Source organism: Salvelinus sp. IW2-2015, linkage group LG10 (genome assembly GCF_002910315.2).
Source record: "Salvelinus sp. IW2-2015 linkage group LG10, ASM291031v2, whole genome shotgun sequence".
Classification (NCBI taxonomy): domain Eukaryota; kingdom Metazoa; phylum Chordata; class Actinopteri; order Salmoniformes; family Salmonidae; genus Salvelinus; species Salvelinus sp. IW2-2015.
This window is the reverse complement of record NC_036850.1, coordinates 2481290-2499663: the sequence shown is the minus strand read 5'-3', so window position 1 is coordinate 2499663 and position 18374 is coordinate 2481290. Positions and strand designations below refer to the sequence as shown.

The 18374-nt window shown below is 39.1% G+C and overlaps 1 protein-coding gene across 2 annotated transcripts in view; it reads right to left on the bottom strand.

Moving 5' to 3' along the window:
* The window catches only part of LOC111969081 (myb-like protein X), a 116738-nt gene that overhangs the window by 43830 nt on the left and 54534 nt on the right, over positions 1-18374 (bottom strand). The window contains exons 21-28 of one of the 2 annotated variants that reach the window (XM_023995030.2): positions 15739-15786; positions 15603-15650; positions 15147-15191; positions 11605-11660; positions 2814-2853; positions 2675-2722; positions 603-650; positions 437-484 (exon numbers count right to left, since the gene is read on the bottom strand). In XM_023995030.2, coding sequence (XP_023850798.2) covers positions 437-484; positions 603-650; positions 2675-2722; positions 2814-2853; positions 11605-11660; positions 15147-15191; positions 15603-15650; positions 15739-15786 — 381 coding nt within the window. Of the gene's footprint in view, positions 1-436; positions 485-602; positions 651-2674; positions 2723-2813; positions 2854-3770; positions 3819-3940; positions 3989-4123; positions 4169-11604; positions 11661-15146; positions 15192-15602; positions 15651-15738; positions 15787-18374 lie in introns of both variants that reach the window. The other variant, XM_070445313.1, reaches the window with a different exon arrangement.

Below are 18374 nucleotides of genomic sequence, written 5' to 3'. Positions count from 1 at the left end.
CTGGTTTGGCTTGTTCCTTAGTTTCATTGGACTCTAATCAAACAAGAATGACAATATATACAGCAAAGTTTCAGAATGCAATTGATTCAAACCCATACTGAGTAATTGGTTGAGAGAGAAATAAAGTACACTCTGGGCAGACATCTATTTACAGTAAGGACTAGCGGTTTTTGTTTCAAGTCTAAAGAAAAAAGTTATCCATACCTTTCTTGATGAAGCTGCTTTGGCTTTTTCTTTGTGAACTTCAGCTTCTAAAACAACCATTGGAGAAGACACAAAATGAATCTAAAGAATTGGGCCATTTCTTTATTTCTTTGCAAGAGCTGGGTTTGGTCTTCTCACTGGTAAATTCAGCTTCTAAGTAAAATAGTGACTTTCAGCCTCATCAAGCTCTATCAAATTACATATTAACCACAGATTTGAAAACATTCTTTACCTTTCTTTGCAGGGGCTGATTTCACCTTTTCTTTAATAACTGCGACATCTGAATAAATACATCAAAATGTGTTTCTCTATGAATATAGCAAGACAAACATTTTCTCTATGATTATGTACTGTCTTTAATATCATTTTGTTGTGGGAAAGTCAATAAATTCTGTTACCTTCATTTGCAGGAGTTGGTTTGGCTTTTTCTTTGGAAACTTCAGCTTCTAAGTTCACATAAAACAGTCCTTACAATAAGATCTTGATAGAATGTTTTATAAATAGCATAAAATGGACACTTTTTTACCTTTATTTAACTAGGCAAGTCAGTTTAGAACAAATTCTATTTTCAATGACGGCCTAGGAACAGTGGGTTAACTGCCTTGTTCAGGGGCAGAACGACAGATATTTACCTTGTCAGCTCAGGGATTCAAACTTGCAACCTTTCAGTTACTAGTTCAACGCTCTAACCACTAGGCTCCGCTGCCGCCCCATTGGCTGCCTACTTATTATTTGAATAAGTGGAGAATTAACAATTCTAAATTAATTTCGTACCTTTCTTTTCTGGGGCTAATTTGGCCTTTTCTTTTGTTTCAGCATCTAAATCAGATTTGTTTTATTTTATAAACTATACCTTCTATCATACAACACAGTCTTACTGATTCAGACTATCGGGCCAAGCCAAACTGAACTGTGCTCGTTTAGATATTTTATATTCACATTGTCCTTTCCAGCACAATTCGAGCAGCTTCGGTTGATGCGTAACTATGCCAGCCCAGTATACTGAGGTTGGCTTGGCTCAGTAATGTGAAAACGGTTCTGTGGTACACAAGAATACTTTGCACCTTTCTTTGATGTAGCTGCTTTGGTCTGTTCTTTGGGAACTTCACGGCTAAAACAATCATTGGACAAGACACAACATGAATCTCAAGAATTACGCCATTATACATTTTGAAGCAAGAAAACAAAAATCCTATCTGTACCTTTTTTTGCAGTCTGATTGGCTTGTTCCTAGTTTCTTGGACTCTAATCAAACAAGAATGACAATATATACAGCAAAGTTTCAGAATGCAATTGATTCAAACCCATATGAGTAATTGGTTGAGAGAGAAATAAAGTACACTCTGTGGCAGACATCTATTTACAGTAAGACTAGCGGTTTTTGTTTCAAGTCTAAAGAAAAAAGTTATCCATACCTTTCTTGATGAAGCTGCTTTGGCTTTTTCTTTGTGAACTTCAGCTTCTAAAACAACATTGGAGAAGACACAAATAATCTAAAGAATGTGGCCATTTTTATTTCTTTGCAAGAGCTGGTTTGGTCTTCTCACTGGTAAATTCAGCTTCAAGTAAATAGTGACTTTCAGCCTCTATCAAGCTCTATCAAATTACATATTAACCACAGATTTGAAATCATTTTTACCTTTCTTGCAGGGGCTGATTTCACCTTTTCTTTAATAACTGCGACATCTGAATCAAATACATCATAAATGTGTTTCTCTATGAATTATATAGCAAGACAAACATTTTTCTCTATGATTATGTTCTGTCTTTAATATCATTTTAGTTGTGGAAAGTCAATAAATCTGTTACCTTCATTTGCAGGAGTTGGTTTGGCTTTTTCTTTGAAACTTCAGCTTCTAGTTCACATAAAAACAGTCCTTGACAATAAGATCTTGATAGAATGTTTTTTATAAATAGCATAAAATGGACACTTTTTTTACCTTTATTTAACTAGGCAAGTCAGTTAACAATCTTATTTTCAATGACGGCCTAGGAACAGTGGGTAACTGCCTTGTTCAGGGGCAGAACGACAGTATTACCTTTGTCAGCTCAGGGATTCAACTTGCAACCTTTCAGTACTAGTTTCAACGCTCTAACCACTAGCTCGCTTGCCGCCCCATTGGCTGCCTACTTATTATTTGAATAAGTGGAGAATTAACAATTCTAAATTAATTTCGTACCTTTCTTTTCTGGGGCTAATTGGCCTTTTCTTTTGTTTCAGCATCTAAATCAGATTTGTTTATTTTATAAACTTAACCTTTCTATCATACAACACAGTCTTACTGATTCAGACTATCGGGCCAAGCCAAACTGAACTGTGCTCGTTTAGATATTTTTATTCACATTGTCCTTTCCAGCACAATTCGAGCAGCTTCGGTTGATGCGTAACTATGCCAGCCCAGTATACTGTAGGTTGGCTTGGCCAGTAATGTGAAAACGGGTTCTGTGGTAACACAAGAATACTTCGCACCTTTCTTTGATGTAGCTGCTTTGGTCTGTTCTTTGGGAACTTCACGGTCTAAAACAATCATTGGACAAGCACAACATGAATCTCAAGAATTACGCCATTATACATTTTGAAGCAAGAAAACAAAACATCCTATCTGTACCTTTTTTTGCAGGTTCTGGATTGGCTTGTTCCTTAGTTTCCTTGGATCTAATCAAACAAGAATGACAATATATACAGCAAAGTTTCAGAATGCAATTGATTCAAACCCATAATGAGTAATTGGTTGAAGAGGAAATAAAGTACACTCTGTGGCAGACATCTATTTACAGTAAGACTAGCGTTTTTTGTTTCAAGTCTAAAGAAAAAAGTTATCCATACCTTTCTTTGATGAAGCTGCTTTGGCTTTTTCTTTGTGAACGTCAGCTTCTAAAACAATCATTGGAGAAGACACAAAATTAATCTAAAGAATTGGGCCATTTGTTTATTTCTTTGCAAGAGCTGATTTGGTCTTCTCACTGGTAAATTCAGCTTCTAAGTAAAATAGTGACTTTCAGCCTCTATCAAGCTCTATCAAATTACGTATTAACCACAGATTTGAAATCATTTTTACCTTTATTTGCAGGGGCTGATTTCACCTTTTCRTTAACTGCAGCATCTATGTCAAATATTGATACGAACATACATGCAGTATATTATTATTGAATTGGATTATTGTATAATCTGATATATGTTATACACTAAATTAAATTATAATATTAAATGTAATATACTGCTTATCAAGCAATACACATTATTGCAAAATAACATTRGTGTGCAAAGAGAAAATACATATTTTTATTTAAATTAAATAATTTGTTAGGGCTGTCAYTTCACCTCAATCTTTATTTTACATTTACAATTTTTGTCATTTAAAGACACTCTTATCCAAAACTATTTACGGTAGTAAATGGATTTTCAATTGCTAACTCTGAATTTAGATTTGTCAAATTTAGAACAGATTATAAACAATTATAAACAYTGAAAGTAACAACAAATATGCAGTGAATAAAAATACATACAACATAATGCAAACAAATGTTATAACAAATTCCTAATTTCATACTAACCACATTCTTACCTTTCTTTGCAGAGGCTGATTTGACCTTCTCTTTAATAACTGCGACATCTGAATCAAATGTAACATAATTGTGTTTCTCTATGAATATAGCAAGAGAAATGTTTATCTGAGATTAAGTACTGTCTGTAATATTATATTGGCTGTGGAAAAAAATCAATACAGTCTGTTACCTTCATTTATAGGAGTTGCTTTGGCTCTTTCTTTGGAAACTTCAGCTTCTAAGTTCACATACAACAGTCTTTACAATAAGATCTTCATATAATGTTTTATAAATTGCATAAAACCGACACATAGGTCTGCCTACTTATTATTTGAATAAATGGAAAATTTACAATTCAAAAATAATTTCATACCTTTCTTTCCTGCAGCTAATTTGGCCTTTTCTTTTGCTTCAGCATCTAAATCAGAAGAAAAATGTAATAAACTGTACCTTCTATAATACAACACAGTCTTATCTGATTCAGACTATCGGGCCAAGTCAAACTGAACTGTGCTCGTTTAGATATTTTCTTTTCACATTGTCCTTTCCAGCACAATTCCAGCAGCTATGGTTGATGCGTAACTAGGCCAGCCCAGCATACTGTAGGTTGGCTTGGCTCGGTAATGTGAAAAAGGGTTCTGTGAATACAAAGAATACTTCGCACCTTTCTTTGATGTAGCTGCTTTGGTCTGTTCTTGGAACTTCACGTCTAAAACCTCATTGGACAAGAACACAACAGAATCTCAAGAATACGCAGTTACATTGAAGCAAAACTAAAACATCCCTATCTATTTTTTTGAGGTCTGGATGGCTTGTTCTTAGTTCCTGGACACTAATCAACAAGAAGACAATATAATCAGCAAGTTTCAGAGCAATTGAATTCCAACCATACGAGTAAGTTGGTGAGAGAGAAATAAAGTACACTCGTGGCACGACATGTCCCTTACAAGTAAGACGAAGCGTTTTTGTTAAGTCAAAGAAAAATTTATCCAAACTTCTTTGAGGAAGCGCTGGCTCTTTCTTTGTGATTCACTTCTAAACAAGAATGCGGCAATTAGTATTAATTACAAGAGCTTATTGGTCTTCTATGTAAATCGCTTCTAAGTAACAATAAGGATTTCTGTTCAACTTGAACTTGTTTTTATCTGACGGAATCTATCAAGTGAAGAAAGCTAAACATTTGAAAAGAATATAACTTCATACAGGGCTTGGTTAACCTTGTTATGATATTAGTGCCTCTAATTAATTTAAATACACATATCAACAACTGAAACAAACACAAAACTACAGTGAACTAAATAAAAAAGATAACAAAAAAGGCGGTCTGGAACAGCATCTAAATGCAACACGAGGGCAATTGTTTTATGAACCACTTCTAGATACAACCACGGATAATACAAGGGAACAACTAATTATAAAAACACTGAATGATGCTTTGCAAGGATCGTACTATTGGTCACGTTTCAGTCCTCTATCAACTCATTGCTAACTCATCCGAACTGTTCCTTGCTGTGCTGTCCGCACACTCCAATGCACCATCTCCCCAGTATCCCCGTTATGATACGTGTTTCTGTCTGTCGTGCATCTCTCTTGTCTGTAAGTCAACCAGCGGTTACGCGCCGTGCTCTAGTTTTACTCGTTTTGCTAGTCCCCGGTTTGACCCTTGCTGCCTTACTCGAACCACCTCCTGACATACTGCCTGCCATACATCGCCGCCTGCCACTCTACTCTGACTCTGACTGTATGATATAGTGCCTTCACGACCATCTCTTCTGCCCTGGATATAATAAATATCAAGAGTCGAACAATCTGTCCTCCGTGTCCATCTGGGCTGCTTTGAGCTCTATACACAAATGACTAGAACCACATAGATGAAAACATTCTAACTTTCTTTGCAGGGGCTGATTTCAAACCTTTCTTAATAACTACGACCCTCTGAATCAAATACACATAAATTTTATCCATAGAATATAGCAAGAACATCTTTACTCATCATGATAAGATTGTCTTAATATCATTAGTTGTGAAAGTGAATAATCGTTACCGTTCATTTGCAGGAGTGGTTTTCTTCCCGATTTGGAAAAAGTCCACATAGAACAGTCTTTACAATATAGATTTAAGAAAGTTGTAAATATGGCATAAACCGACACGTAGGCTGCCTACTATATTTCGAATAAAGGAAAATGAACTATTAAAAAATAAATTTTACCCTTTCTTTCTGGCCAGTCTGCCGTTTTTTGCATCACATCTAATCAGAAAAACACTAGGAATTACCTTCTATCAAAAAAAAACAGCTTAACTGATGCAGACAGGGCAAACCAAACTGAACTGGCTCGTTCTGATACTTATTTCACATTGTCCTTTCCAGCGTTCACGCAACAGATTGACTAGGCAGCCACAGTATACTGAGGTGGCTCTTGCTCAGTAGTTTGTAAAAGGGTACAGTGTACACAAATAAACTTCACCTTTCTTTGAGACTCTGTTTTGCTTTGGGAACTTCAGCCTAAAACATCAGGGAAAGAAACATCGACGCGCCATTAACATTTGCAACAAAACATCCAAAGAGATGGGATATGGGACGTAGTGTGCACTTGTAAGGACCGGACGGAAGTAAGTAATCCTACATCAGCCTATAGCCAACATATCAAATGGTGAGCTAACAACAGACTATTCATCAAACAGGACATAAAAATTGAAATTCAGACACTGATCCGTGGCTGAAAGACGCATGGATAACAACAGCTGCTGGTTCGTCCATCGGCAGATGAAAAGCGCCCTGGTAGACAAGGGTGGCGTCGTGTCATTGTAAATAACGAGCTGGTCATGACATCTAATATTAAGCGAGTAGGTGTGCTCGCCGAGGTAAGTATCTCATGGAATAGCTGTAACCACACTGTTACAAAGAGTTTTAAACCAAGAGAGGTTTCAAACACATGATAAACACTGAAACAAACCAAAAATACAGTAACTAAATAAAAAAGAAATACAAAAAGCTTTGCTTGGAAACAGAACTAAATCGCAACGAATGGGCCATTTTTAAACACCCTTATAATACAAGCTCTTAGAAATCAAGGGAACAATAATACACAAATAACTTAATATGCCTTGCCAGGACTATCTGTTTTTGGCACTCGCAATCTGTCAACTCATCTGTAACCTGACTGTCAACTTTTGGTGCTTGCGCCACCACTCCAAGTACACATCTTCCCATTTCCCCTGTGTATTGAACCATGTTTTCTGATGCCTGTGGCAGTTCGTGCTGTTTGACAATCAACCAGCGTGTTATGCGTCTCTTGCTTTTCTCTGTTTTTTTGCTAGTCTCCCAATTGACCTTGCGCGCTTGAACAGAACCCGCTGCCTACCCAACTGCCGCCATGACCTCACGAGCTGCCTCCCCTGTACCCTGACCTGACTTTATGATATTTACCGTCCCGACATCTCTGCCCCTGAATATAAAAATAATCAGAGAGCGAACAAGCTGTGCCTGTCTGCATCTGTCGCTATGAGCCTATGCACATAAATTACATTGTAACCACAAGATTTTGAAAATCATTCTTTACCTTTTTGCATGGCTGATCCTCCTTTTCTTGTAATAACTGCGACATGCTGAATCAAATACATATAAATGTTTTCTATGAATGAAAGCAAAGACAGAACAGTTTATCTAGATATACTGCTTTAATTTCAATTATTTGTGGAAAGTCCAATAAATTCTACCTCATTTGCACGATTGGTTTTTCCTCCTTAGGAAAGACAACAAATCTTTACAATAAGATTCTTGATAGAAGGTTATAATTGCATAAAATCGACAACATTAGGCCTGCTACTATCATTGAAATAAAAGACAAATTAAAATTAAAAAATAATTGTTACTTTCTTTTCTGGATAGTGTTTGCCCTTTCTTGGCTTCGCAACTAAACAGAAAAACATATTTCATGTTAACCTTCTATCAAACAAAACGTCTTAACTGATCAGACATATAAGGCCAAACACCAAACTGTAACGTGCTCATTCCTGAATATTTTATATCAACGATTGTCTTTCCAGCACTGTTCCACAGCAAATATGATGGACTAGGCCAGCCCAGATACTGTAGGTTGGCCTTGGCTCAGTAAGTTTTAAAAAGGTTCAGTGTACACAAGAATACTGTGCACCTTTTTTGAAGTAGCTGCTTTGGTTTTTTCTTTGGGAACTTCAATCTTCTAAAACAAATCATTGGACAAGACACATGCCATGGTATACATTTGATACAGCACAAAAAACACCTATCTGTACTTTTTTGCAAGCTTCTGGATTTGGCTGTACCTTAGTTTCCTGGACTCTAATCTAACAAGAAGTTAGTACATATATGAATATGGGCCGGAGGAGATGGGCCGTTTTACGGCTCCTATAACCAAATTGTCTATTATATTTGTTTTTCAAGTATTTGTACTTAATTTGTACAAAAGGTTTCTGCCACTGTCTCTTATGACTGAAATACGCTTTGGATATCCAGGTCAGCCATAAATGAATTTAAGATTTTTTCTGTCATCATGATCGGACACAAAAAGGAAGTATTCAGAACACCGACAAATGCCAATCCATGTCATTCGCATGGAGAAGAGACGGAGATATCGGGGACATAGCGCGTGGCAATGTAAGGACTGAGTGCGTGAGTAATCCCCCTCTACATCAGTCTATTAGCCAACAGTGCAATAATGCATAGAAGCTCCAATCAACATCCACACAACGACATTAAAAACTGAAATCTTAAGTTCACTGAGCGTGGGCGAACAGACGAACTGGATTAACATAAGACTGGCTGGGTTTCGGCGCTCGAGCAAGAATTGAACAGCTGCCCTCTGTAAGACAGGGGTGCGCGGTCCTGGTGTCCTTTTGTAAAAAAGCTGGGCATGACTACTAATATTAAGGAAGTCTCAAGTTGGCTGCCTGAGGTAGAGTACTATGATAACGTAGACACACGTTGACAATAGAGTTTTAACCAAGAGGTTTTAAAACACATTATAAACAACTGAAACAAACACAGAAACATACAGTGAATAAATAAAAAGAAATACCATAAAAGGCCTGGTCTTTAGAAACAGCCATATACAAGGCATCACGAAGGGACACTTTTTTAATGAAACTCATTTATAATACAAGCAGGTGATAATTCAATGGAAATAATTCATAACAAAAACACTTGAAATGAGTCTTGCAGATCTACTTGTTTGGCACGTTCGTCTCTATCAAGCTGTCTGTTCACACCTGATCTGTATCACCTTGTTTTTGTGCGTGCCCACCATCCCAAGTGGTCAACCATCTCCCCATTATACCCCTGTGTAATATACCTGGGTTTTTGTATTCTGTGCTAGTTCGTTTGTATGGACAGTCAAGCCAGCGTGTTACGCCGTGCTCTTATGCTTTTTACACTGTTTTTTGCTAGCCTCCGGTTTTTGACCCTTGCCTGCCTTGAACCTGAACCCGGCCTGCCTGACAATACTGCCTGCCTGACACGAGCCTGGCGCCATCTGTACTCCTGGATCTCTGAATGTTATATATTTGCCTGTTCACGACCATTATCGTCTTGCCTCCCCTTGGATTATAATAATACAGAGAGTCCTAACAATCTGCTCCCGTGTCTTGCAATCTGGTCTTGCTGAGCCCTTATACTAATAAAATACATTGTAACACCGATGAAAACATTCTTACCTTCTTGCAGGGCTGATTACCACCTTTTCTAATAACTGCGAACATCTGAAATCAAATAGATCATAAATGTGTCCTATAAAATAGAAGCAAGACCACATCTTTCCGTCGTGATATGACGTCTTATAAATCATTCTGTTGTGGAAAGGTCATAATCTGTTAACCTTCACTTGCAGGAGTTGGTTTGTATGTTCCCTGGAAAAGTCCACATACAACAGTCTTTACAATATAGATCTTGATAGAATGTTGATACATTGCATAAACGAAATAGGCTGCTACTTAATATAATAATGGAAATGAAGCTATTAAAGAATTATTTGTTACCTTTCTTTTCTGGCGCTCGTATTGCCCTTTCTTTTGCTACGCATCTAAAATCAGAAAAACATATTTCCATGAAGTATTACCTTCTTCAAACAAAACAGGCTTAACTGTTCAGTATAAGGGCGCAAGCCAAAACTGTACTGTGCTCGTTCTGATATTTATTCTCACATTGTCTTTCCAGCACTGTTAGAACTATGATTGACTAGCAGCCTCAGTATACGTAGGTTGGCCATTGTAGTAGTTTTAAAAAGGTTCTTCTGTACATAAAGACACTGTGTAACCTTCTTTGATGTAGCTGCTTGGTTTTTCTTTGGGAAACTCACTCTAAAAAGACATATTGGACAGAACATAACGCCATTAACATTTGATACAGAAGAAAAAACACCCTACTGTACGTTTTTTTGCAGTTGTTGGCTGGTGTACTTAGTTTCCTGGCTCTAATCAAACAAGAATAGTACATTTAGAATGACATGGTGCCGGAGGAGATGCTGCCCGTTTTAATGGGCTTCCAAACCAAGTTGTTCATTCTTTTGCTTTTTCAAGTTAATTTGTAGCTTATTTTGTTACATAAGGTTCTGCCACTGTCTCTTATGACGAAAATAAGCTTCTGGATATCAGGTCAGCCATTAAGATTATTTTAAGATTTTTTCTTTAATGATCGACACAAAGATGTACTTCCGACACTCGACAAGGCTCAAACCTCGTCATTCGCAAAAAGCATAGAAAGAGATATCGGGGATGTAGTCGGTCATTGTAAGGATCAATGACTGTTGAGGAGTAATCCGCCTTACCATCAGTTTATAGCCAACGTGCAATCAATGGATGAGTTCCAATCAAGACTATCCTACCAACGGGACATTAAAAATGGTAATATCTTATGTTTCACTGAGTCGTGGCTGAAAGACGACATGGATAACATACAGCTGGCTGGGTTTTTGGTCCATCGACAAGATAGAACAGCTGCCTCTGGTAAGACAAGGGGTGGCGGTCTGTGTCTATTTGTAAATAACATCTGGTGCATGACATARAATATTAAGGAAGTCTCAAGGTTTTGCTCGCCTGAGGTAGAGTATCTCATGATAAGCTGTAGACCACACTGTTTACAATAGAGTTTTTACCAAGAGAGTTTTAAAACACATTATAAACACTGAAACAAACACAAAACATACAGTGAATAAATAAAAAATAAATACAAATAAATACCATAAAAGGCTGGTCTTTAGAAACAGCATCTAAATGCATCACGAATGGGCCTATTTTTTTATGAAACTCACTTTATAATACAAGCACGTGATAATTCAAGGGAACAATAATTATAAAAAACACTTGAATGATGCTTTGCAGGATCTACTTATTTGGCACGTTCAGCCTCTATCAAGCTCTATCTGTCACACCCTGATCTGTTTCACCTGTCCTTGTGCTTGTCTCCACCATCTCCAAGTGTCACCCATCTTCCCCATTATACCCTGTGTATATATACCTGTGTTTTCTGTATGTCTGTTCTAGTTTCACTTGTATGGACAAGTCAACCAGCGTGTTACGCCGTGCTCTTGCTTTTTACACAGTTTTTTGCTAGTCCTCCGGGTTTTGACCCTTGCCTGCCTTGACTCTGAACCCGCCTGCCTGACCATACTGCCTGCCCTGAACTTGAGGCTGGCTGCCACTCTGTACCTCCTGGACTCTGACCTTGTTATGATATTTTGCCTGTCCACGACCATTCTCTTGCCTGCCCCTTGGATTATAATAAATAACGGAGAGTCGAACAATCTGCCTCCCGTGTCTGCATCTGGGTCTTGCTTGAGCCCTTACATTATCAAATTACATAGTAACCACAGATTTGAAAACATTCTTACCTTTCTTTGCAGGGGCTGATTTCACCTTTTCTTTAATAACTGCGACATCTGAATCAAATACAACATAAATGRGTTTCTCTATGAATATAGCAAGACCAACATTTGTCTCTATGATTATGTACTCTCTGTAATTTTTGTGAAAAAAGACTAAATACATTGTTTCCTTTATTAGTATTTTAATATGTGCATATACAGTGCCTTCAGAAGGTATTCAGACCATTTGACTTTTTCCACGTTTTGTTACGTTAAAGCCTTATTCTAAAATGGATTACATTTGTAAAAATCCTCTGCAATCTACACATAATACCCCATAACAACAAATAAGTGAACAACAGGTTTTTATTTTTAAATAAAAAATAGAACGATACGTTATTTACAGCATGCAGACCCTTTCGAAATTGAGCTGAGCTGCATCCATTGATAATCCTTGAGCGTTTCTACTGTACACCTTGATTGGAGTCCACCTGTGGTAAATTCAGTTGATTGGACATGATTGGAAAGGTACACCCCTGTCTATATAAGGTCCCACAGTTGACAGTGCATGTCAGAGCAAAAACCACATGAGGTTGAAGGAATTGTCTGTAGAAGGTTCGAGAGAGGATTGTTCGAGGCACAAATCTGGGGAAGGGTACAAAACAGTTCTGCAGCATTGAAGGTCCCAAAGAAACACAGAGGCTCCATTATCCTTAAATGGAAGAAGTTTGTAACCACCAAGACTCTTCCTGGAGCTGGCCCACCCAGCCAAACTGAGCAATCGGGGGAGAAGGGCCTTGGTCAGGGAGTGACCAAGAACCTGATGATCACTCTGACAGAGCTCTGGAGTTCCTCTGTGGAGATGGGAGAACCTCTGCAGCACTCCCCAAGCAGGCCTTTATGGTAGAGGGGCCAGACGTAAGCCACTCCTCAGTAAAAGGAACATGACAGCCTGCTTGGAGTTTGCCAAAAGGCAGCTAAATTGAACTTTGGCCTGAATGCAAGTGTCACATCTGGAGGAATCATGTCCTATCCCTAAGGTGAAGCATGGTGGTGGCACATCATGCTGTAGGGATGTTTTCAGCGTCAGGGACTGGGAGACTAGTCCGGATTGAGGCAAAGATGAACGGAGCAAAGTACAGAGAGATCCTTGATGAAATCTTCCTCCAGAGCACTTAGAAGCTCAGACTGGGGTGAAGGTTCAACTTCTAACAGGACAACGGCCCTGAGCACACAGCCAAGACAAAGGCAGAAGTGGCTGGGCAACATAGTCTCTGAATGTCCTTGAGTGGCCCAGCCAGAGCCCAGAATTGAACCCGATTGAACATCTCTGGAGAGACGTGAAAAATAGCTGTGCGCCAATGCTCCGCATCCAACCTGACAGAGCTTGAGAGGATCTGCAGAGAAGATGGGAGAAACTCCCAAATACAGGTGTGCCAAGCTTGTAGCGTCATGCCCAAGAAGACCAGGCTGTAATCACTGCCAAAGGCGCTTTAACAAAGTACTAAGTAAAGGGTCTGAATACTTACATAAATGTGATATTTCTATAAAAATATATACACGCTCAAAAAAAATAAAGGGAACACTTAAACACACATGTAACTCCAAGTCAATCACACTTCTGGGAAATCAAACTGTCCACTTAAGCAACACTGATTGACAATACATTTCACAGCTGTTGTGCAAATGGAATAGACAACAGGTGGAAATTATAGACAATTAGCAAGACACCCCCAATAAAGGAGTGGTTCTGCAGGTGGTGACCACAGACCACTTCTCAGTTCCTATGCTCCTGGCTGATGTTTTGGTCACTTTTGAATGCTGGCGGTGCTTTCACTCTAGTGGTAGCATGAGACAGAGTCTACAACCCACACAAGTGGCTCAGGTAGTGCAGCTCATCCAGGATGGCACATCAATGCGAGCTGTGGCAAGAAGGTTTGCTGTGTCTGTCAGCGTAGTGTCCAGAGCATGGAGGCGCTACCAGGAGACAGGCCAGTACATCAGGAGACGTGGAGGAGGCCGTAGGAGGGCAACAACCCAGCAGCAGGACCGCTACCTCCGCCTTTGTGCAAGAAGGAGCAGGAGGAGCACTGCCAGAGCCCTGCAAAATGTCTCCTCAGCAGCAGGCCACAAATGTGCATGTGTCTGCTCAAACGGTCAGAAACAGACTCCATGAGGGTGGTATAGGGCCCAACGTCCACAGGTGGGGGTTGTGCTTACAGCCAACACCGTGCAGGACGTTTGGCATTTCCCAGAGAACACCAAGATTGGCAAATTCGCCACTAGCGCCCTGTGCTCTTCACAGAGGAAAGCAGGTTCACACTGAGCACATGTGACAGACGTGACAGTCTGGAGACGCATGACCGGTTTGGCGGTGGGTCAGTCATGGTGTGGGGTGGCATTTCTTTGGGGGGCCGCACAGCCCTCCATGGGCTCGCCAGAGGTAGCCTACTGCCATTAGGTACCGAGATGAGATCCTCAGCCACCCTTGTGAGACCATATGCTGGTGCGGTTGGCCCTGGGTTCCTCCTAATGCAAGACAATGCTAGACCTCATGTGGCTGGAGTGTGTCAGCAGTTCCTGCAAGAGGAAGGCATTGAGTGCTATGGACTGGCCCGCCGTTCCCCAGACCTGAATCCAATTGAGCACATCTGGACATCATGTCTCGCTCCATCCACCAACGCCACGTTGCACCACAGACTGTCCAGGATTTGGCGGATGCTTTAGTCCAGGTCTGGGAGGAGATCCTCAGGAGTCCATCCGCCACCTCATCAGGAGCATGCCCAGGCGTTGTAGGGAGGTCATACAGGCACGTGAGGCCACACACACTACTGAGCCTCATTTTGACTTGTTTTAAGGACATTACATCAAAGTTGGATCAGCCTGTAGTGTGGTTTTCCACTTTAATTTTGAGTGTGACTCCAATCCTCCATGGAATGATAGATTGACTTCTTCCAAATTGATAATTTTTGTGTGATTTTGTCGTCAGCACATTCAACTATGTAAAGAAAAAAGTATTTAACAAGAATAGTTCATTCATTCAGATCTAGGATGTGTTATTTTAGTGTTCCCTTTATTTTTTTGAGCAGTGTATATAAATGAGAAAAATTGTATAAAAACCTGTTTTTGCTTTTCTATTATGGGGTATTGTGTGTAGATTGATGAATAAGGCTGTAATGTAACAAAATGTGGAAAAAGTTAAGGGGCCCAAATACTTTCCGAATACGCTGTGTATGTGTATAATATATATATATATATATATATATATATATATATATATATATATATATATATATATATATGTGTGTATTCATATTGTATTATACAGGGAATATTTGGAAAAAGAGACCTATGTCTCTGTCTCCTCTGTTAAAGTAAAGGTAACTTTTTTTTTCAAGAGTTGGTTTGGCCTTTTCCTTAGAAAATGCAGCTTCTAAGTTCAAATACAAGTCTTTACAATAAGATATTGATTTAACTTTTAATAAATAGCATAAACAGAGACATAGGCCTACTTATTATTGGAATAAAAGGAAAAATAACAATTCTAAATTAATTTGACACCTTTCTTTGCTGGAGGTAGTTTGGCCTGTTCTTTTGCTCCAGTATCTAAATCAGAATTAAAAAATTAAAAAATTATAKATTTTTGTCATTTAGCACACCCTCTTATCCAGAGCAACTTACAGGAGCGATTAGGGTTAAGTGCATTGCACAGATTTTTCACCTCTTCAGCTCGGTGTCTCGAACCAGCAACCTTTTAGTTACTGGCCCAACGCTCTGCTAGCTATTGTACCAACGCTCTGCCGCTATTGTATCATACATTACAGTCTTACCTGATTCAGACTATAGGGCCAAGCCAAAACATACTGTATTCGTTCAGATATTTTCTTTTCACATTGTCCTTTCCAGCACAGTTCCAGCAACTATGGTTGATGTGTATCTTGGCCAGCCCAGTATACTGTAGGTTGGCTTAGCTCAGTGTGAAAAAGGGTTCTGTGGTAAACAAAGAATACTTTGCACCTTTCTTTGATGTAGCTGCTTTGGTCTGTTCTTTGGGAACTTCAGCTTCTAAAACAATCATTGGATGAGACACAACATTAATCTCAGGGACTGCGCTATTATACATTTGATGCAACAAAAACAATCATATCTGTACCTTTTTTGGTAGCTTCTGGTTTGGCTTGCTCCTTAGCTTCCTTTGGCTCTAAATCAAATAAGAACAAGACAATTTACTGCAAAAGTTCAGACTGCAATTCAATCTGAGTAAAATAAAACATTGTTTGAGAAATAAATACAGTACACTCTGTGGTACAAAAATAGGCCTACTTACTGTAGACAAAAGTGTTAAAGTGTAGTTAATAAACCTAAACCTCGCCCTAACCTTAACCCCTATCGCCATATCCCTAACCTGACTCTATCAGGCTGTTCCATCAACAGAGATGCAGTTTATAGTTTGTTGACAGTTTGACCCTCTGTAAGGGGAGTCACCTTTCTCTCCACTCTTGTGCAATGTGATTGCTGTGTGACAAACAAATAGTTATGAGACTGACATCTTGCTTTGTGGTAGCGGTTAAGAGCATAGGGCCAACTAGGTGCAAAATCTGATGATGTGCCCTTAAGCAAGGCACTTAACCCTAATTGCTCCTGAATGTTGTCTGCTAAAATGTAAATACTCGTCTTGTGTCAGAAGTCTCCCTGCTACTTATTGTAACACATTGCTGGATATATCTTTAACCTTTAATGCAACTAGACCATATGTGATAATATCATAATTGTTTTGATTGCAGACGTCAAATAACTAATAATTGACCTTGCTTTACAGGAGCTGGTTTGACCTTCTCTGTTGCAACCTGGATGCCAGGCTTCCCTAAAAAATGTATCAATAATTTTTGTTTTGATTTAGTCTCTCTGTGTTTCTTAAATGTCCTTCAATTCGCAAGAGGCTGAATGTACCTCACTGGAGAAAGTATCAGAGCAAACGAAACAGCGCCTACTCTGTCTCAGTACGTGTAGCCCATCTATCTGATGCGGTCTGGTCAAAAAGAGTATGACACTATTGTTGCCCGTAGCATTGAATGCACAGGAAGCCAACGAGCATTTGGCCTCCCTTGATAAAAAAAAGTGTAAAATAATAGCCAATSAGCATTGAGCTAAACTGAGTGAGCTCAGCTGTGAATGGTCCTGGCACACAAAAAAAAGTGTCAAGGGAAGCCAGTTTGGATTTGGCTTCACACCAATCACATCACATTGTTATGTTTTACTCCTGTGGCTAGCTAGCTAGCTAAAATCATCCCTTTCCTATATTAGCCATAGATGGAGATAGGGATTTGGACTTGTTGTTTTACATTAACTTGACCATGCTGTAGGTCATGTAACTGTTTGTTACATACAACATGTTTTGTGGACTTCACTGGACAGATGTTGCCGTCTGGTTTTGTGATGAAACAAAYGTGTGGTTGAATTTATTCAGCCTTAGGCCTATATATCCCGTTGTTTAATTTTTATAAATGTTTATGTATCACGTTGTCAAGGCATATGAACTAACAGGTTACAGTGCAAACAATGCAATTTGATAGGATAGTAGGATGTGAGATGGGAATAGACAATGGAGGAGGAGGAATAGGTAAGAAGGGCACAGACAGTTGGCCAAGCAGAGGCATTTTCATCGGGGAATGTGTGGTCCAGAGTTGTGAGCGTTACTGCTGCGCCAGACTCTGGCACACCAAATATTGTTTAGCGAKATAAAACATGTACCTGTGGAAAATACCATCTTTTGTGTTCCTGACTTTTTAAAACTTCGGTCAAGAATACAGTAGCATACATATGCAGAACATATACACTGAGTATGCCAAAGGCACTTTTGTCTTGGCCATTTACACTCTGTATCACACCCTGATCTGTTTCACCTGTCTTTGTGATTGTCTCCACCCCCCTCCAGGTGTCGCACAGCTTCCCCATTATCCCCTGTGTATATATACCTGTGTTCTCTGTTTGTCTGGTGCCAGTTCATTTTGATCATCAAACCTACCAAATGGTTTCCCCCTTGCTCCTGTCTTGTCTATAGTGCCTGTTTTCTAGTTTTCCCGGTTTTGACCTTTCTGCCTGCTGTGACCATAAGCCTGTSTGCCGTCCTGTAACTTTGCCCACTACTCTGGATTACCGACCTCTGCCTGACCTAACCCTGAGCCTGTCTGCCACCTTGTACCTTTGCCTGCCCGTGTTCGATTTCATAAACATTTGTTACTCCGACACWGTCTGRACCTGGGTCTTACCTTCAAACGTGATACTCTGAATTGCACACATACACAATCCATGTCTTAATTATCTCAAGGTTTAAAGATCCTTATTTAAACTGACTCCTCCCCTTCGATCTACACCAGGTGTCAAAGTCAAATGGACGGAGGGCCAAATAAAAAATTTAGCTACAGCCGAGGGCCGGACTGTTCGAATGTCATTGAAAAATTTTTAAATGACGCATATAGTCTAGTGAACCTAATTGAACCTACTGAAAACCTAACAAATATATTCCAATATGATCAGATAAATAAAGCAATATTTTCTTATGGCTCTGTCAGTAATTTTAATTTTCAACAGACACAAAAGACAAATTTCCTTTATATAAAAATCCCCATAACATGAACATTAAATGAAAGAAACCGGTATTCAAGGCACATCAGTAGCCTATATTTTCTATTTTAGCAAAAGTGGGCTAATTTACTTCAAAGAAAAAAACAATAATAGCAATTTTCTATCATCCACTCAACTGAAATATTTTTAAAATAAAATTGGATT